We start from the raw sequence: 21,440 nt of genomic DNA on the forward strand, positions 1-21,440 counted from the left end.
GATTTTGGATTGCATTGTGGTCCCAGAGGAATGCTAGCTATGTAAGGCAGATTAAATGATAACTTTTAATAGTCCAACAAATGGATGTACTTCATCAGCCATAGGGTCTACTTCTTCCAGTGCTAATAGCTTAAAAAACAGCATTTACAGGAAATTCCTACAGAGTTTAATAGGGAATGGTAAGCTTTCTGTGGAATGTGGAGAACAACCCACAGAGTGTTACAGCAAGGATATAATTCTCCTTTCAAACCTATTGGCTGCTAAAGTAATTTCTATGGAATCTTACTGATTTCATCCCTATTCAATTCAATAAGGCTTTTCCACAAAAAAATGCCCTTTTACTGCAGCCCACACAGATAGAAGACACAGTAAATCTGTATTGTTTAACAGGAGGTAGAATTACTACTTTTCTGTTACATACAACAAGGTGGGAAGTCTCTGCTTTATAACTTCCAAGCATTTGATACGCAACAAAAGTCAGTTCATACTAAACACAGCTTGTTTCAAGAAGTATCTTTATAATTATGCTGAACTAACGGCAAACTAAAAATACTCCACAATATTCTCATAGATCTCTACAGTGGATATCAGCCTTAGAAGAACACAGAGGGTAGATTTGTGCCCTCTGTAAAATTACTGCTTATGGTAGATAAATAACATAGATGACAGAATCACAAAATGGTTGCGGTTGGAAGAGACCTCCGGGGATCATCAAGTACAATTGCTCTACTCTAGCAGGGTCATGTAAAATGATGAATCTAGCTACTAGTGATTGCTATTAAAAAAATAGTGTGAAAAGATGATCAACATGAACTTACTGTCCAAATATGGCAGAAAAGTTGTGTTCATTTTAAGCCCTGGGGAGCAGAACAAGGTAGTGGCCTGGAGCCCTTGAAGGCAATGCCAAGGCTCCAGCTCACTTCTGTGGGGCCACTGCTTCTACCAGAGGTCCTGCCAACAGGAAGACTGGGCATGTGGTTCAGAGTTATACTGACCCAGTGGCCTAATGGATAAGGCATCAGCCTCCGGAGCTGGGGATTGTGGGTTCAAGTCCCATCTGGGTCATATGGCAACACGTTTATCTGGGTGTTAATGGCTCGGTTGGTTAGAGCCTGGTGCTAATAATGCCAAGGTCATGGGTTTGATCCCTGTATGGGCTGCCTGTTTGTGGATTGGACTAGATGATCTCCAGAGGTCCCTTCTCACCTTACTGATTCTATGAGAATAATAACAAACAAATATTGAAAGCACTAGCCAGACCTAAAAGGCATCTGAGTTTGTCCTTGTTTGTTATGCAGCAACAGTTGAGACCAATTTTTTCTCTTCTTCTGTGTCATGAAAATATAATTCAGTCTCTGTCCAAGTACCAGCAGAGCAGTTTCAGTGAGCCAGTAATTACACGGTAGAAGCTTTGTCTGCTCCACAGAGTCCTTTGATTGCAAATACATAATTTATAGGCAACACATTCAAGGAGACAAGCAAAAAATGGTCTCAGAAAGTTGCTCAGTGCACAGCTCCTTGCAGATTTTTCTGCCTGCCCAAGACTGCCATGGCTCAATATACCCTAAGAAGCCTTCCCTTTTTCATATATCTTCTCATTTCAGGATACCCAACACATACTAAGTTTTGCTTGCAGCCTTTTTTCACAGCAAAAATGAGGAAGTGGTTGCTGTAGATTTGTCTGTGTAAGGTTCATGTAAATCACAGATCACAGATCTCCATGTACAGTAGAAGCTCCCAGCTAGTTTCCCAAAGTCTAAAGTCACAGAGTACATGGCAATACAATTTTCTATATATTATATATATATGCTAAATATAGTGAAAGTATGCAACATCAGCTTTTCAGCATCTAATAGCCCATTTTACTTGGCTTCTAAACTGACCTTTTCACAGGTTCTTGTCTTCTGCTATCTGCATGTCTGAGTGCAAGGCCTCTGCAATCTCTCTGACTATGACGACTGTGTTTATCCTTGATTTTATTACAAATGAGTCTATAGTGTCCTTTAGTTCCTTAACTGTGTCTCATTTTAATTCTGAGTTTGGTTTGTTTGTGTTTTTATTGTCATGCAAATTGTAGTCATATAGAGAGGAACCGCGTTGTTGAATTTGCTGCCTCTTGCTCTAGGCATGCTGCCTTTCTTTAATGAATTTGTAATTTGGTTATTAGTGTTATTGATGTTTCCAGAAGTTTTTGTGCATGGAGCTCAGGAATTTTCACAGCATCAGAGATCTCTTTGGCAAGTTCTATGTCAGAAACAAGCTGTGCAAAAAATGTACTTAAAAATTATAAGAAGAGCCTGCAAATATCATCAAATATAGGAAAGATATAAAGAAAAAATATTCAAATGTTTATACCAGTTTTGGAACTAAAATAGCATTAGTGTAATCATGAGTGTGTAATTGAAATGGACATCATGCTTTGAGCAGGGAAACAGCGAATATGATCATAGTACAAGCTTTAGGAAAACAGAGTGGGATGAGTCTAAAAGAATGAAATGAAGAAGATGTCTTGAGGGAAAAGAGAGGAGTACAACTAAGGACTAATACATGGCACATCTAGCAAGTAGTTCATAATTCTCAGTTAAACCCAGGAGAGGGAAAGAAATCCAGAACTGAGCGCTAATTTTTGTGTTAATAATTTGCCTCCAGCAGACTCGAACTTGTGGTCCCAGGGGTTTGGCATGCTGTTCTGGCATGAAACCACAAAATATTTATCTGGCTCCTGGATTTCTTTATTGGCCTTCTGAAAGAAAAGGCCTTACTGCTTTGTGTAGAGAGGCAATTAGAACTGCTTCTTCATTTAGTATTACTGCAGAGATTAAAACCCTTCTCATGCAGCAGAAGTAGGAGTGCCTCTCCGATCGCTTCTCCCCCAACTAAACCAACTGCAGTTCTGGATGTGAAACATTGCTGGCAGTGTGTCCTCTCATGACCATCAAAACCTACTTCAGTGGCTTTAAGGAAAAGTAATTATTTTCCTGAATTCCTTATAGGCATGAAATTGAAATCCATGCTGTCTGAATCATGACCTCAGTTACATCTCCTTAAATCTGGAAGAAATATTTAATAATTTTAAATGGAATGTATTGTGTCTATAAACCAAAAATTAAGAATGCCACAAAGACTTTTGTACTTCATGCCAAGTACATAAATTAAAACAGACATATGTTTATGTATGGGAAATGTTCGTGGGCCTCAAACACTTATTTTTTGTGCTGATAAACATTTCAGTAAGAACACGAATATAGGAATGAATAAAATACAAGCCAAGAAGAGAGAAGGTTTGTTAAAAATCATCTCCCTGCTGCTGTGATACTTTTGTATCGAACCTTATTTTTCAAAAATCTATTCTTTGTTGCCATAGCAATAGATTCCCAGGGTGAAATTATATCATACTGCCTTTCTTCTAGGTTTCTGCAATGTGCAATCACCACCCACTCTCTTTCATTAACATCAATAATCAGCAAGTTCTCCCCACTCCTAGTCTCTATTCATCCACACGTTTTGGGGTGGAGAGCATAATAGATATAGTTGTGACAGGTAGTGAGAAGCCAGGAGAATTCCCAGGGTGTTTTGAGGCAGCGTAGGGCCCGCTTTCCGAAATGTCAGCAGTCCAGTCACCCACAGATATTGCCTGTAAATGCACTTCCATCTAGAGGCCCCATATCTCTTCTGCAAATATATTAACTGTCAGGGTTGGTTGCACAAAACTACACTGAGATCTGGTGGGAAGGGTGGGAGCAAGCTCCTAGATTAGACCAACACTGCCAAAGCAATTTCAGACTTGAAGTAGGACCTTGATTTCCTGAGGTAAAATGATATTGCATTAACTCAGTGGGCCACCTTGCCCCTATACCACAGAAACTTCAAAATTAACAAATTTTTGTAGAAAGCAAATCTACAGGCTGAGCAGAGTTAGCAGAGGATTTACCACTGTCTGAAGATTAGAACAGAATATCATATGACTTAACAGAATTGTACTGGCCCAAAACAAAAAAAATCTTGAAAAAAATCCTGACCTCTATGTAATTTTATATTTTTAAATGATGTATAGCTACCAGTCCATCACCAAGTGCATAGCTCTGCATTTAGCTGGATGGATATTTCTTCAAGGTTGAACTCCTCCAAGCTTTTCTAACACTAAATCCCCCAAATCAAAGCAACTATGCAATTTAGACAATAAATTTATGTTAAACACTGACCTTGCTTAAATGATCCTAGCCCCATTCGTTTAGGGAAGCGTGTCCATTTGTTACATTGATTCACATTAGCTCAAGAACTAGCCCAGGATATTTTTCTGCCATTTAGTCTTACGAAAAATCTTCCAAGTAGAATAGTCTAGTGGATTCTGGTGGTTCTTCACATTCTTGCTACTTACAAAAAGCAGTGTAACTGCAGATTACAAAGAGTGCTGAAGGGACAGTAGTCCTCCTCCTTCCTCCTCCTCCAGCCCCAGTCCTTTTCTGCTAGCACTGCTTTCACTCCAGAGTCACGGCTCATAGTCATACAAACAAGCAGCCAACCCTCCCACTCCCTCATTCAGATTTACAGCTTATTTCCCCTTGAGCAGCAATATATACTGGTTTATCAATAGCCATTTTTAGTTTTTATCTAAATTTCTTGGTATGTCTCTATTGTTCTTTTATATATGCCAACTAGATTTTTCTCTTGTTGGCCTTCTTGTAAAATATTTCTATACATTGATATTACTTAGAAGAATAAAAATTGCTCTTCAAATGGAAAACAAAAGTTTCTACGTGGCTGAATAGAATATATTATAGAAAATACACTCATTGCAGAGCATTATGTATCAGGTCTTTGCAATGGCATGGTGGCTGAAAGCCAAAAGAAAAAAAGAGCTGCTTGACAGAACTCTTTCTCTTTGCTTGTCAGTTAAATTAGTTACTAAATATAGTTTCAGGTACAAGACGGATCAATGTTAATGAATGTCTTTGTTAATTCAGCAACAAGATATTGTGATAGCTCACTGCTCGTTTAGTAATTTTGCATGGAAACAATAGCATCTAGTTAAGCAATATTCATGTAAATAGTGTATCATTACTATAACAAAATTATACATAAATCCATGGTGATCCTTTTATGCTGAGAATATAAAAACACAAGCTCTCTGTTTTAATGGACAAAAACATGCTATTCCCTATTCTCGAAGAGCATCTCTTCAGCATAAGATTCTGGGTTTGAAAAGCAACTACTTTATTTAGCACACAAATAAGAATTTCAAGGCTTCATTCTGCAAAAGACTATGTGCTATGACCACTGCCAGCAGAATGATTATAAACACTCCGTGCAGTATCAGTAGTTTACTTCACCAGATGCAGTGTTCTCAATATCTAGCATCAAGACATCCAGATCTACTTTTTAAATCTTGGCTACAGTTTTCTGCAGGAATTTTCCATACTAATGGGCAACTGTGACAGCTGCTGAGAAAAACTGTATTGTTACTGGCAATGTGACAGCAGGAACACCACTTGTCACACCTGTTTTATCTGCAGCTGATGAGCCTCCAGGGTTATTGGGAGAAGGAAGGTCCTTGTAAGACTCAGGATTTAAAAATTGTACTGGGGCAGTTGAATATGAAGGTGTAGAGCAGCTGCTTTTCCTTTAAACATTACACAAAAAGAAAATAATCATCAGAACTTCAGAACAAATGGCCTGTGCAGCCTAGTAGCTGAATTCACAAAGTAACTTGTTCCGCTTTATCTGATACAATAATAAATCAATTAAAGGCATGCTAGGAGGGATTAATTCATCTGGGAGTATCAGATTCTAGCTGCCTTTTAATACATTGTGCACCAGGACATGGTAGGTGCTTGCTGCTATATAGCTTGTTCCTCCACATCACAGCTGCATCCAGCCCTGCTTTGGAAATGACTGTTTTGGCCCAGATCCCTTGTGCCAAGTTTGCTCCCGGCTCAACAAATAGATGTTATCATGGAAACTATCATGACTCCCTGATATTCCACAGACTACCTGAGCCATCTGTAGCAAGGTGGAGCAGTATTTAGGTGCTGTTATCTTGAACCAGCAATGAAATCAGTGGGATTAAGGAGAATCAGGGCCAAGGAACCAAAGTCCAGCACACAATGGCTGGGCATCACAACCTTCCACTACTCTTTACCTGAGGTTGGGTTAGAGATTAGTCTCAGAAACTGGCTTGAGACAGATTTTTCCAAAGCACGAGGGACTTACTGACTGGATTACAGTACTTGAACAATAAACACTATCTCTTAATCAGTCAGCCAAGATAAAGTGTCACTTAAAAAACAGAAGTCTCTTGTATTTTTGTCCATACATTTTTGCTTGATGAATCCATCAATTCACAAACGCTTTTTTTGTTACGCTCCTAACTAGCTTTCTCTGTGCCATGCAGAGAAAAAGACACTGTAGGATTTAAACATGTCATGAGCAGTACTTGGGCAGAAGAATTACGTGCAAAGAAAATGACAAGTAAGCTTCAAATTCCTCTTTGCAGAAACTACGGCACAAATGCTTTCTCTGCTGTAGATGTAGGCAAGATAGGCAAATGGAAAATATGTGCATGAAACATGCCAAACATGATTATTGTATCTCTCAAACATCTAGATGACAACTTCATGCAGACATATTTGTGGCAGATTCATGTTTAAGGATGTTTTGCTTTAGGAAATGCCCAAATGCACTGAGCAAATGCTGCAAAGTAGTCAGAGGCATTTATTGGTCTGCTAATGATTTCCACATAGGTGTATCACCAACAGCTGCAGGGTTCCAGGTAGCCGGTGAGTTCATCCCATCCCATCCCACCCCATCCCATCCCATCCCATCCCATGATTTTCAAACTGATTTCCTTGGTTCCTCAGTGTTTTGAAAAAAAGAGCAGTGCTTTACACGCTTGCCTGTATCATGTACTAAACCAGCAAAAGAAATCTCCCATAATTTTACTTTTAAATATCGCTTGTTGTATCTCAATTTGCTTTAACACTAGTCAAATTGTTCTATGAGTTATTCTATCACAAAAATCATGATAGGCACAAACACACACTACTGTAAAGACAACTTCTGATCAACACAGTGTACAGATTTGGGTATTTCCTTTCTGAAAACAAGATGCATTAATGCTAGTTTTAGTGCCTTCCTTTAGTACGTTAATGTGGACTCCAAGGCAGCAAAAGACATCTGTTGTGCCAGAGCTGCAGAGATGTGAAAGATCTGGGGCAGCAGTTAGAAGCATTAATGACTTTACACCCAGACGTTCCCCATGCATTCTCGAAAGGCACACCACCACATAGGTGTTCTAGCTTACGGGAGCTCACAGAGACAGTCTCAGTGAGAAAGTAGAATAAGGACTTAAGAGTCAGGATAGTGTCTTTTTTCAGTCATTATCACTCACTTTAACTGTGATACTGTGCAAGTCAGAGTGACCCTGCAAACACTCTGCATATATATTTAGTCATATTTAGCTCAACAGCATTACTTCCAGCAGTTAAATGCATACCAATGCTTTGGGGAATAAGTCCTTATCCAGCCTGTACTTCCAATGCCTCATTTATAAAATGATTCCATTAAACAATGCTCAACACTGATTTCCAAGGATAAGGCTATGACTGTCACACTGTTATCGTATAATGTCAATGGAATTTGAACCTGCAAGTGGCTTCGTCAGCCAGTGAGCCAAGGCCAAGTGCCAGCATGCACATTTCCCATCTAAAGGCTGAGGTAGGCAGGGAAGTGGTGTGAGAGTCTTCACTGACTACAGCACTAAGGTGCACCTCTGCACACACTCCTCCCCTTGACTTCAGCCAGCCTCGGACCAGCTTGCTTCGAAGCAGGTTGTGCTGAATGCCAGACAAGTACAGTGAGTGAGTGCTGTTGCCACACAGCAACTAAAAAAGTAATTCTACCTTGTACCAACCCTCATGGCTACAGAGGTGTGGCAAAGTGTAATTAAAGCAACGATGCTTGCAAAGCATTTTGGGATTGATGAATGAAAGTCATGATATAAATTTAATTACCATTAGTAACTTTTCTCCTTTAGCATACTCTGGATTTTTTGTTTGCCTCGTGAATCAGGTTATAAAGCCTCTCTTAGAAGAGAAAGAAGAAGCAGACATAAGAACAGCAAGTGCTGCCTCAGCCATTACCCTGGGAAGCTTACTGACCCGAGGAAATTTATTTTCATGGTATCGTCTATTACTGATAATATTAAGCTTCCTGGTCTGCTGAACTTTACATTTCACAAGCGGAGCAGCAGGTATCCTAGTGCACACTGTGCAAGAAGCTGACATAAAACCCATTATTATATGATAGTAAATGCTATTAATATTAAACAAACATACCACAATACTAAGGTTGCCAATCAAGTTCCAGGTTTATAGCAGAATAAGCTGTACAAACAGTGGCAATATGTAGGACCTACAATTTCCCTGAAGAATTCTTGAGGTCTGAGAATTACCAAGGACTTAAAGCAAATGCTTCCTTGATTTCTTTCAGATGTAGGTTTGGAATATTATTTGATCAGACTGAGGAATATTTACCAGCATGTTTTTCCATATTTGTTTGTTTCTGCAGAAAATCAACCAGTTTGAGCCCGGAATTAAAAATCCAAAAATCCAAAGGACTTTCTCTTGCTTCTTTAGAATAAATGTTTTGTCTCACAGAATACGTAACCCTATATGCAATGTAAAAATATGAGATACTAACAAAAGCAATATTTTAGCTAAATATAACTACAAATTACACATTTTACCATACTGAAATTACGTGTTCACAGAATCTTTGTCAAAATGTTTTGATTTAGAGTAAAGCCACTTTTCAGAAAGAAACAGTTCTGCCAAAAAATGTTAATGCTCTGCAATTTGTTTTCTTTTAAATAAATATGCTGTAATGCAAAGGCCTAATTTACATGGGAGAACAGTTGCAGGAAAGCTAAGTCAAAGGGATGGATTTTGTATTTAATTCTGATTGTGGTTAGTGGTTATTGTTAGGTCACGTGCCAGAGTTTCATAATCTTAGTTCAGCTTCAGAGAAAGATCCATCTACCGTAGATGTGACTCTTCCTCTCTTCATGAACAGCTTGATTTTTTTCAGCAGAGTAGAGCAAAGCTGTGGGGTCATGTCACCAAAGGACTGATGTACGGCTCTCAGGCTGCTGGAACCACACTCCAAAGTGCTTTGCAGTGGACTCTGCATTCAGACTTTGATTTGATGAGATGCTGAAACATGTATTTAATCACTCAGGTAATTCAGGTTATCTGCATAGACTTTGCACTGCTCCAGGTTGGGCACTCAATTAAATGCCTTGCCAAACGGAGGCTTCATAGTGGGATGCACATAATACAGACCCCTTATGAATTAACACATGAATTAGCAGATCGTAGATTAGCTGTAGCTCCCCTGGGAGACAGAACACATTTCTTTGTATGCAGAATCGACATTAATATCTAGAAGATAAAAGAAGCACTAACCTTTCCACAGTGCTTTTAGAAAACCAATTCCAATCATTTTCCATATATTTTTCTTCTTTGGGGCTTTCAAAATATGGCAATTAAGTGTATTTTAACCTATATTTTATTGTGGTTACTGACCGAAACACTACGGAATGGATTTTCCAGCCTGCCAAATTTACTCTGCAGCACTTAGCTGAGTCTAGTTACAGTGTTAAAACTATTGCCTTGCTATAGTGACTGATCTGCCTCATGAAGCTATATATCTTGCCTTTTTTGTCAGCAGCTTCATTTTTTCCATTCCATGCCTATATGAAATGAATTGATGGATTCAGTCTACTTTCTCAGGGACAGGAGTCCTAATCACAAAAGCCACTAGCGCATCTGGAGCTCCCTTTGTAGCAGAAATGCTTTGAGTTGATCAAAACTGAGCAGCACTGGGATGCTAATGGTCACTGTGTCATCTCATTGTCATCACTACTGTTTTTGAAGGAGATGGAAGAACAACTTTCAAGAGTAGTAACTGGTTCGCCTTGTAGGAAATTAAAGTAAGTATGAAAAAATCTATCAATTGACACTGTGAACCTCAGGCAGAACCCAGGAAATTGCTTCCACAGTCATGCCAAAAATAAATGCTGATTTCTTAAAATGAATACACAAAAGAATACACTTGAGTAATTCATATTCTTTACCATAATTAATGTCTTACACATTTAGCAAAGAAATCTTACCTCAATGACAGTAATAGATGGGACATTAATCTTGAAAAGATTTATCCTGCAACAATATATTTGATATGCCTACTTTTCTGTTATTTTTGTTATTTTTTATAAATTCTTTAAAAGCGTAGCTGAAGAGAGCTTTAAGTCTCTTGATTTGCAGAAATAATGTACTTTTTATTTCATGAAATACTGCTTAGAGATACAGAGGCTCTCTGCAAATTTGAATTCTTTGTAATACTTACTAAGAAATAAATCAGCTATTTTTCTTCAAAGCAAAATATTCCTGAATCACTGACAGACACAAATCAGTAATGGAATTCAATCCTTTGAAAATACATTTGTTGTTACTAATCTTGCACTTGATCGTCTTCTCTTTCACACTGAAGTAATCTTACTGACATCAGTATACATAAAGGGTTAATCTCACTCTATTATTTCTGTTATGTTACAATAAACAAAAAACATACATTGGTTTGAAATCTTGGAACCATGAAATCATGGAGATTTTGCTTCTCATTTCACAGGGGCAGGATTTCATCCAAAGTACTATTAAACTTGGTAAGGATTAACTGCAATCACATTCGCTGAATTACACTTTGATAGCAATTTAAAATTATTTTTTTGATATAATATATATGCAATCCAATACTGTGTCATGGAAGTCAATTAGCATTTTGAAAGCCTAGCAGCGAGGTTGGCTTTTTACCCAGATTAAGGGTTCCCAAGCTGCAGGAGAAGTACCACTAGGAGCATACAAGCTCTTTCAAACTGGACTACAACAAACACAAGCTGTTCAGCATTTCTCTAAAGAAAGAGGAACGGTGCTTTAGCTGAGAAATATCTCTTTTTGAGTCCATGTATACCACAACATGGACCTGCTGCTGCAATGGCTGTTTTCACTTGGATGGAATATGACACCTCCTCATGCACACAACATGGTGATGTGCTCTTGCTGCCATCACAGCATTTGAACGCAACTCTTTCCACAAGTGATGCAGTTGAACAGAGAAACAAAATTCAGGGATCCTAGACCTAAATGGCTGGATATACAGTAATGGGAGCAAGATTTCCACCTCCAGATTCAGTTACTAAATGAAAGGAAAAAGAGAAACATTTAAAGTAATTCACTTCTCTGTTTACCCTGTGCATCTAGGTAATTACCTCAGGCATGGTGTATTGATTCCAGTGTACCCCTGCTATTGAATCACTAGTGAAATTTCAGTTGCATCAGTTGAAGTAGGGCTCGGTCATAAGGAATAATACTGAACTCTGTATCTGAGTAGCATTTGCAATATAAAATATATATAAGCCACAACAAGTATTACTCTTTCAGGAACTCAGGACTATCATAAAAAATACTGGAGCAAAAAAAAATGAAAAAACATACGAAGATCAAGTAAGGTTTAAGCCAGGTAAAGCATGAGTGCTTCAAAAGTTCATTGGCTGGCTCCAGTGATACTGCCCATTTAGGCCACAGGAAGGGTCTCTGAAACTCACGGTCACCCAGCGCGAGGAGCAGGCCGCGCGCGGCGCTCTCTGGACACGCAGCTGCACGCCCAGCGAGCCACTCGAGTCTGTCACCCGCACCTTGCCGACGACATCAGGGGACGCGCGGCAATTTTTAGCACTTGCCCAAGGTCACGCTCGGAGTCAGAAAATTTCAGGGCTGCTGTACTTGTTGCCCTGCATCTGAAGAAGGCCAGATGCTCTCACGCGCTAAGTTAAGTGAGCGTAAAATCGCACGGACGCACTGAACTTTTTTTCACCTTCGATGAGCAATTCCCTTCCAATCTTCTGCGAGATCTGACAGCTCGGGTGGCAGTTAAGAGCCGTTCAGCTGCCCCGCTCCATGCCCCCCGCGGCGCTGAGGGACGACGACGGCGGCGGCGGCGGCGGCGGCGGCGGCGGCGGCGGCGAAGGCGGAGGCGCGGGCCCGGCGCTCGCCCCCGCGGCGCTCGCCCCCGCGGCGCTCGCCCCCGCGGCGCCCGCCCCCGCGGCGCCCGCCCGGGCCGCGCGCGGCACCGACGCGCCCGCCGCTGGAAATACCCAGCCGGGCGGCGGCGCGCGCGGGGCGGGGCGGGGCCGGGCGGGGCGGCGCGGGGCGGCCGCCGGCCGCCTCCCATTGGCTGCGCGGGGCGCGGCTGCCGGCGGCGGGGCGCGGCGCGGCTGCGGGAGCGGGAGCGGGAGCGGCCGCGCCGCCGCCTTCCAGCTCGGTGCGGCCAGGCAGCAGCGGCGGCAGCAGCGAGCGAGCAAGGGGACGAGTGAGTGGCGCCGCGGCGGCGGCGGGAAGGGGCCGCCGCGCCCGCTCCCCCCCCCCCTTCCCTTCACTCCCCGCCGCCTGGCCCCGCGCTGCGGGAAGGGCCGCGGCGAGCCGCTTGCCGGCCGCCGGCGGGGGGTTCCCGGCCGCCCCTCCCTGCGCCGCCGTCTCCCCGCACCGAGCGTCGGGTGCGGGGATGCCCGCGGAGGCCGGGGCGGGGCCTCGCCCGGCGCCACGGCCCCGTTGACCAGGCAACGGGGCCGGGGCGGAAGGTGGCGGCCGGGCGCGGGCGCGGTTGGGCGGCGGGGCCGGGGCCGAGCGGGGGAGGCCGGGCGGAGGCGGCGGGAGCCGCTTTCTTCTGGGGGCGCCGCGCGGCCGTTGGCCGTTGGCCGGCGGGCGCTCACCCCGGCGCTCTCCGCAGGGCGCGCAGCCGCGCGCGGGGCGGCCGCGGCGCTCCGGGGAGGCGGCGATGAGGGCGGCGAGCAGAGGCTGAAGCCGGCGGCCGAGGAGAGGCGGCGGCAGCGGCGACCATGACCGTGTTCAGGCAGGAGAACCTGGAGGACCACTACGAGACGGGCGACGAGCTCGGCAGGTAGGCGGCGGCGCCGGGCTGGGCTGGGCTGGGACCCCCGGCGCCTGGTGGCTGGTGGCTGAAGCGGGGCCGAGTGGCCCGGGATTGCGCACCGAGTACAGCCGGGCTTCCTGCGTGCCCTGGGTCCTCGCCTTGCGCCGCTGCGTTTCAAGATAGCACTGCGTGGTAGGAGACAGAGGAAGCGCTTGGGTTTTGAGCTACCCGCATGTTGCTCTCTAAGATCAAGCTAATAGGATTTTGCAGTTTGGCAGTTCTTAATTAACACCTTTTAACTTGATGTGTATATGGCTATAATACAGTTTGTGCGTATGTGCGTGGTGCCTTCAGACATTAAGGTTTTAAAGAATTGTAATGCTTCCTGTTGCTAGTCAGGTGAGTAACTTAAAATACAGTGAATTTTTATCAAGGAAGCCTTTACTGTGTTTTTAGGCTATAGCAATGAAAGACTCTATATGTGTTACATATCACTTTTTTTTTTCAATAACGTAATGAAAGAAGTGAGAGAAACCATGTAATTATTTTTTATTAATGGCAGCATAATGGAGATCAATCTTCTAGGCATCACTGTTCAAACTGAAAGTCAGATCAAGAGATTTGTAGTGGAGTGCTGCGGACGAAGCACCATCATCTTGAACCTTGTTTAATAAATGTTGTATAATCGTCTCCTTCTGCCACAGTATTTGTGGTAGAAACCTCAAACAATCACTCATGTCTTCTTTCCAGTGTCTGTGGATTTTGATTGCTAACTTATCATTGAAGTACATGTGTTTTGTGAGGATTCTCTTAACATCTTTCTCAGTTTTTTACTTTATTTAAGTACAGTGGCATTTTAGTGCATCAGTATAGCATAAACTTTTTCAATGTACGTGTCAGTGACTTCCAAGTTTACATTCAGTGTTTAATTACTGCAGAGCAGGGTACATGAAGCAGATGATCCCATGTCCACTTGTGTATGCCTTTCCGGTGAAGCATCCAATACTAGTAGATGTTGCAAACAAGATACTGGTATAGACAGAACTCACAAAAAGACTAATTAAAAAAAATGTACTTTATCAGGAAGTTAATTGGGCTGTTTTTAACATAAACTTCATCACATTTATGTAACTTAAAAGTTTGTTGTTTTACCTATACAGATATGTGATGGGTATGTAATTTTACTTTTTATGAAGTGTTCTGGGACAGCCTATTCAGATTAACTTCTCAGATACTTCATTAGAAAGATACATTGTTATGCTGACCCATAAGTTAAGGTTGTGTGTTTTAAATATTTTGTTAGAACACATGAAATTGTTTGATTTGTTCCCTGTGATTTTTGACCAGAACTTGCAGAATGTTTTGGAATTTAGCTTTAGATTTCAGGACCGATAAAAATGAAACTACATCTGTCTAACCAATCCTGATATCTGATTTATTTTATAGATTTATTTTTGGATCGGTGCCTTTATTTTTTTTTAAGTTGTTTGGTTTCTTAAGGCTTTTTATGGAGAAAACAATGTCCGTCTATTTGTTAAGAGTGCTAATGTTTATGCAAGTGCTCCTGTGTTTACTTAAAAGAAAAATCGTCAAAAATTTTTGCTCCTCTATACATATTTAAGAAGAATAATTACCCATGACTAATTACATAGGAAATGCTTAAAAATGTGGAGATTTTGTGAAACAAACAAGCTTTGGAAATTACATGTTAGCTCCAGAAGAAAACAGTGATGACCAAGAGTTTCATTTTTAAGCTATAGTGAATGTTATCTAGTAAATAATATAATAGATAACATTAGTAAAAAAGCAAATGGATTTTTTCGGAATGACTGAATAATAATGAATTTGATAAAACTTTGGTATGTTACTATGGTCAACTACAAAGAAGGAATTACAGTACTGAGGTTATTTTTATTACATAATCTTACTATGATAAGGTTATATATACTTAGCTTTCTGTCTGAACACACAATATTTTAAGAATTTACAAGAATTAATAAAGCTCAATTCTTATTTTTCATTTAAAAAATAAAACTAAGAAATCTACTTTTATAAAAATAAATAAATGATAAGACATTCGTCAAATGTTTGACAGGGCTTTTGTTTTAAAAACTGTGCTTTTAAAAAATGTGCTTTTGTAAAAGAGCCGGAGCTTTCACTTCAGCATCACTTTGAGAAGCCCAGATTATTCCCTTGATAAGTGTTACCATAAAAATAAAAGCAGGTAAATCTCGGAATGGTTGTTGTGTGGTTTGATTTAGTGATATTTTCTTTTTAAACGTAAATTTCTGGAGTTAGTTAAAATTCTCTTTTGTAAATCTCACCTCTTACCATTCTTTCTCCTCCATTCCATGCCCTGTTTTAGGTTTTTCACCTTTATGTTTGCGAAATGTAGTTGCAAATGTCAGCCCTGAGGCTGAAAACTCAGGAAGCAAAAGAATATTAAAAACGCTTTTGACTTTAAAATTTCTTCTGATTATTTAGAAACCTGAATTGTGATTTTACTACATGGGCTAAGCAATGATGAAAGGTTTGGTTTTGCTAAATCGACCTATTTTTTCCAGTTTTGGGGGAAAATTCCTTTATTTCCTCTTACTAGCAGCAATCGTGTGACAATCAAGGTGAATAAATGAAAAATTTTCATTTACTGAGGGAAGTTTGCATAAATGGATCCTAAAGCTTCCCAACTGCTTTTGAGCAGTTCAGTAAAGTTGCAAATACTTTGAAATTTTAACCTTCTTTGTTTTCTTTTGTAATAGATTTGGTTATCTGTATCTTATGGTGCTTCTGATAGTAACTAGAATAAAAAGTAGCTTTTCTAGTCTAGCAAAGGTCACTCAAATCAGATCAAATGGATTGTGTAAATGAAATTTTATATAGGAAGTTCAAATGTAGCTTACATAAAATCCAGAGTTGCTTGAAACAACTAGAAGAACAGTGATATCTTCAGGCTAGAAAAATACACTTCTTAGTTTTAAGGCAGTTCACAGTGCCTTTGCAGAGGAGTATTTCTTTTACCAGTATGTTTGAACTTTAGTCTCTTCTTTGTTCTGTTTTGATTTTTCCCTAGGACAAGTAATAAAGGAACTTGGAATTGTGAATACTTACAGGATCACACCTAATTGTCCTGTCTATATGTGATTTGTTCTGGCACCTTTGTGTCTGGTTTACGTTTTTGGTTGTCTTAACCTTGTGTACCACAACTGTTTCTTGAGACTTGTGGAGCAAATAATGTGTTTAGTAAAGAACATAGATGAAGATACTGCTTTTTAATCATCGTTTATGCTGCATTATATACATTTTTTTCCATCTAACAAATCTAGAATGATGTATATTACTGCATTGTTCAGATCTCCTGCAGATGTGGTCAGTAGTCATCTAACCATGAAACTTCAAAGGCTGATAGAGATTCAGTCCCTGTTAGGTTAGAGATTAGCATGCAACAAATTTACTAAAGCTATTTTGCTCATGCTAATTCTGTCTGCAGTTGCAGGCTGTGTGACCATGCATTTCAAATACCCTGTTGCAGTGCCTTTACTTCAGCTTGCCCAAAAGACAGGAATTCAAGTTCAGTGGTATTCAAATTCACACCATGGTGAGCGTGCAAGACCATGAAACCAGATCTAACTAATTGAAGTGCTGGTGTTTTTGTTGCTGTTCCTAGCTTTTTTGTTTTTAACAGAGGTTGGTCTTCTCTAGGAGTTAGAGCTTGATGGCAAATGTTCCATTGCTTGTTTAATTACAGGGAATGTCACTGAAACAAAGCTACAGTAGAGACACACCCTGTATGTTTTTTATGAGTTATTATGATTGTGTGAGTTTGTGGTCTTATAAACACCTCTGTGCTTCACTTTTTATATATATAATCTTTAAACTGCTTCCTAAAAGGACTGCAAGTTGTTAAAATACTGTTTTCAAATATATTGAAGAAGGGTATTTGTGTTACACTGTTTTTAAAACATATATGTATTTACACACAATTTCTTAAAAATTTCCAAGTGGAGAACTTTAAAAATGTAGGTTTTAACAGTAAAATGCTTGTACTTCTGAATGAGATGAGATGTCTGCACATGCATAGAATATGGTCATCAGACCATATGTTTTTGAAAGGTGACAGGAATAAAAGGAAAAGTGGCAGATACTCAGAAGTATCTGTTAGGAAATGGATTAGCTGATAAAATTTTATTTTCCTTGCATATGATTTTTTTTCTTTTTTTTAAATATAGTGAGGAGTATACTGTGGAGAATGGAGGAATAGAATAATAGTGTATATTAATATAGCTGTTCTTATAGTAGATTGCTGTTGATTCAGAAAATTGATTCAAAAAAGTTCCCAATTTATTTAAATTTCAAGTTTATTTGCACCTGTGGCTCTCACTAGAGTAACACTTGCGACTTGTTCAGCATCCAAAATTATGATGGATCTCAGCAGTTTTGGACATCAGTCTCCATCTGCTTGATGAAGCAGAGAAGTTAGCAGGGTTAGCATACTGCTTTTGACGGTTATCTGAGGTATCTAATTGCCTCATCAATTGTGACAGAAAAATAAATAGGACAACATGCTGAAGCTTTTGCTAAGAGAAAACAAGCAGTTATGCAAACATGGGGATGTGTCTTTACAATCTGAAAAACGCTCTTACCTTTGAGTGTTCAGTTAGAAGAGAAAATGTTTCTGGAGAGTGTGAAAATTGATTTCTGTAGTAAGCAGCAGGTATTCAGGCAGATGACATTTGTGTGTGTGATTATGCATGTATCAGTCTTCAGAAATGCTGCTTTTAAGAGCTACAAGGGCTATTCCCTTGTCTTTCTATACACCATAACAGTAACTATATTGCGCGCTTGTATTGGAAGGAAAGTAAAAACACTTAACAAAAAATGCTTGGATGACGAGTAGAATTTGACCTTCGTGGTACCTTTCAGACATGAAAATCTGAACTACTCTTAATAAAAAGCTGACATGGTGGAACTGCGTGAATGTTGTCAAGTTCCATTATTAGATGTATAGCATGTTAAAGTCTACTGAGGTGATATGTCCTCTTTCAAAACTGTAAACCTTAATCTTAATTGCCGTAGCTATAAAGCCATGCCAGATATCTTTTTTAATAATGTTATAATGTAATATATTTTCCTTTTAATTGTCAGATTAGAAAGTCACATAGAAAAAAAGTGGAGCAATGTGAACAATGGTCTATAAGGCTAAAAGAGTATTATGTCTAAAATCCTAACAATGCTAAATTGAAATTTTTGACTTATATTTTGTCCTGTAGTCTTACTGTAGCCTCATCTCAAGTTGCTCCATTAAAAAGCATATGTTAACCCTTGTTCTTCTACAGAATTAAAATAGTTAGATACTGAAGATGCAGAGTGAATAAACCTTTACAATATTGTTTTTCCTGTAAGATTTGTATGGGCAGACCAATAAACAGTGCAAATGTGGAACACTCTGCTTCCGTAACTACATGTATACAAACTCTGGTAATACGTGATAATGAATTACAAAAAACTGAGTGGACTTCAGGAGTTTTTCAGGAACAAGGATTTGGGAAAGAACCATAAAAATTCTGGCAGCAAAGTCACTGTACAAGCAAGAAAAATGGTTGGTTGATTGGTTAGTATGGTTTGAGCATTGTTTCTTCTTTAGAGAATCCAAAATTGCAAATTTCAGGTTATACCAAAGAACTGTTCCAGTGCTGCATGTGAATGATTTTAGTGTTGTATCAGTCTTGTCTGCTCTCAGAAGAAAAGCTTGGTTATTCCATGCTGTGATTGTCGTGGTGAAATTGAATGGAGCAAGCGCTGGCTCTGGTAGTTGCATGAGGACAAGAAAATAATTTCTTTGAAAAGCTTGGTGGGAACTGTTATTCATTTAGGTCTCATTTTACTTTACTTCCAAACTGTTCCTTAAAATGGCTCTTTTTCATAAATACACAATAAATGATGAGCTGTTGATTATGCAGACTGTGTTAGAATGTCACCACTCAGGACTACTGGTGACAATCATTGCCTTATAAAGTTGTGTTTTTGCTGCACAAGAGATGCAGATTTTTTTTTGGAAATAACTGCTTGATTTTTGCTTTAATTTATTTCTCTCTGGAGAAAAAATGTCTGCTTAATAGGTCTTAGAACAAAGTAAAATTATAGCTCACTGCTTATTTTGTGTCTTCACTTTAAATGCATATAACTTCACAAATTTAAACTCATCAAGAAGTAGATAAAAATATCTTTGATTTTCTTTCCTGGTTAGTTAGCAAGGTACAATCAGTACTGGAATTGGTGTGTTAGGAGTATACTTGAACTTTCATTAGCTTTTTTTTTCTGTTCCTCTGCTTTTTTTTTAATTTATTATCTCCTTTTACAGATGTTCAGATATGTCACATCCTCTACTAGAACTGTGTGTACGGAACAATTTGGCTTTTAGGTTAGGAAAAGGGAGGCTGAGGCTGCATTTTCATGATAACTGCGTGCCAAGCTAAGTTCATGCTGACAGTGACTGAAAAGAACAGTATCGTTTTCCTCTGCTGTGTGTTTCTGTTCCCTTGTTCGTGCCATTACTTGCATGCACGCAATGGTGCTGTCAAAAGAGAAAAACCCACCTTATCTAACTTACGGCAACAGTCCGTGTTTAAATCAGCTGAAAGCAATGGTAAAATCTCAGCTTGGGTAGAGATGTGATTGCTGCTGTAAATCTACTTAAAGTTAAAGACATAGGAGGGACAGAGATAAAGAATAATGCTGATACAAGGCCAGAAGGATATAAACTGACAAGGAAGTAGAGCTGGAAATTAGAATGCCAGAGTACTGAGGTTCTGGAGAAACCTTGCAGAGTAGTTGCTAAAACTTGTAACATTTATTCAAAGGCTTTTTTTTTGGGGGGGGGGGAGAAAATGACATATTTCCGATGAGATTTCCTGTGCGTTTAATGGCCAAGTCTCCTTACATCTTTTAAGTGGCTTGGTTAGGCCTCTAGCAAAACAACGCAACTTACAGCACAATTTATGTTAAGTAGGAAAAGTGTCAGTTAAAGCAGTGGTTTTGTAGTTTGTTTCCTGTGTGATACTGACTTGCACAGCACTTCTGGCTCAGATTAGATGACTGTTTCTCAAACTGGACTGTGATTCTCTTACAGGAAGATAGGTGAGCCAAAGGAGGATTTTTCCATCAATCCTGAAATCATTCATCAGCTTACAATGCAGTATAGGTTTACTTAACTGGTGGTTAAGTAAAATCTACTAAACTAAATAGTTTATGACTGAGCTAGGGAGAAGCAAAGAAATATGGACAAGGAAAGTTGCCTCTAAAGATCCTGAAGCCAAAGCTACTTCCATGTCTTCATTATGTAGTAAATATTGGTGTAAATGGTGTTTAAAAAAATAGTAAAGGGACTGAGCCACATGATTAATATAGATTTTTTTATATATTCTAAAATTTCATCACTTGTAGGCGATACAGCAGGATTGGAGCCCTCATGTTTAGGTCTGTTGTTGGATGACATTCCTGCCATTTTTAGTGTAGTTATAGAAAAGGCTAATATCAGAGATGAATTGCAGCAGAGGGTGTCTGACCATATTGTTATGCAGTATGTTGTAAAGCCCTCCTTCACACAGTATTCTGCATTTCTGGTCACTGTATTTCGTCTAAATGTACGCAGTCAGCACAACCACCAAGGACCTTGCAGAGCAATACTGTACTGCTCTTTGAAAGGACAAGCCTACCATTTTTATGAAAGCCACTATCGTCCACCTCCAGTGCAAGTCTGTTTGTTTGCTAGGAACCTTAGAACATCTTGCTTATGCTTGATGGAAAGAAAAATAGCTCTTACTGGATAATCACAAACACAGGAGCAATTAGTCAATGCTTGGAAGAGTTTATAATCAGTTCGAAGTATAACCATTCACAACCTGATTGACAAGCATAGTGTCACTGAATTTATTGTTGAACTGTTCACAGAATTGAGCCTTTGGAAAGGAAAAAATAATTGCTTTGAGCAGTACCACTTGATCTATGTGGTTCTTGCTTAGACAGAATGCTAAATTATCCATTAACTTAAACGGTGTGATGCAAATATTTGATTTCCACTGTGTCTTTATTTGTAAGCAATTAATGCTGTGTTTCTAAATTTTCACTGGTTATTGAAGGGCCCTCCTATTTATACTGTAAATTGGCTTCTGGGCTTCTGTCTTCTTCCTCAATTTTCTCTTAAATATCAATAACTAATGATAGTAAGATTTGAGGTGCTGGATGGGTTGTGCCTGTAGAAGTGTTCAATGTGAGTACCTTACTCATGTACCCATGAGAGCTGGGATCAGAATTACATTCTCCCTAGGTTGCATTGTCTGCTGCATTTGCAGCATTTTGAAATTGTTACTGTTGGGGGAGAGAGGAAAGGTGTTGAGTTACTGGAATCATTAGAGACTCTTAACTGATTTATGATTATAGAGAACTAGAAAGGTGCTTTT

At 39.8% G+C, this 21,440-nt stretch overlaps 1 protein-coding gene and 1 non-coding gene across 2 annotated transcripts in view; both read left to right on the forward strand.

The window, feature by feature from the left end:
- Nucleotides 1-992: 992 nt before the first annotated feature.
- TRNAR-CCG (transfer RNA arginine (anticodon CCG)) lies at nucleotides 993-1,065 on the forward strand. Its single transcript has one exon. It is a non-coding gene; the product is annotated as a tRNA-Arg (tRNA).
- Nucleotides 1,066-12,339: 11,274 nt separating this feature from the next.
- The window catches only part of DAPK1 (death associated protein kinase 1), a 92,495-nt gene continuing 83,394 nt past the window's right edge, over nucleotides 12,340-21,440 (forward strand). Inside the window, exons 1-2 of the mRNA XM_062599185.1 lie at nucleotides 12,340-12,423; nucleotides 12,841-13,011. Of these exons, the coding sequence (XP_062455169.1) occupies nucleotides 12,950-13,011 (62 nt within the window). The 5' untranslated portion in view covers nucleotides 12,340-12,423; nucleotides 12,841-12,949. The remainder of the gene's footprint in view (nucleotides 12,424-12,840; nucleotides 13,012-21,440) is intronic.

This window comes from Rhea pennata, chromosome Z (genome assembly GCF_028389875.1).
Source record: "Rhea pennata isolate bPtePen1 chromosome Z, bPtePen1.pri, whole genome shotgun sequence".
Classification (NCBI taxonomy): domain Eukaryota; kingdom Metazoa; phylum Chordata; class Aves; order Rheiformes; family Rheidae; genus Rhea; species Rhea pennata.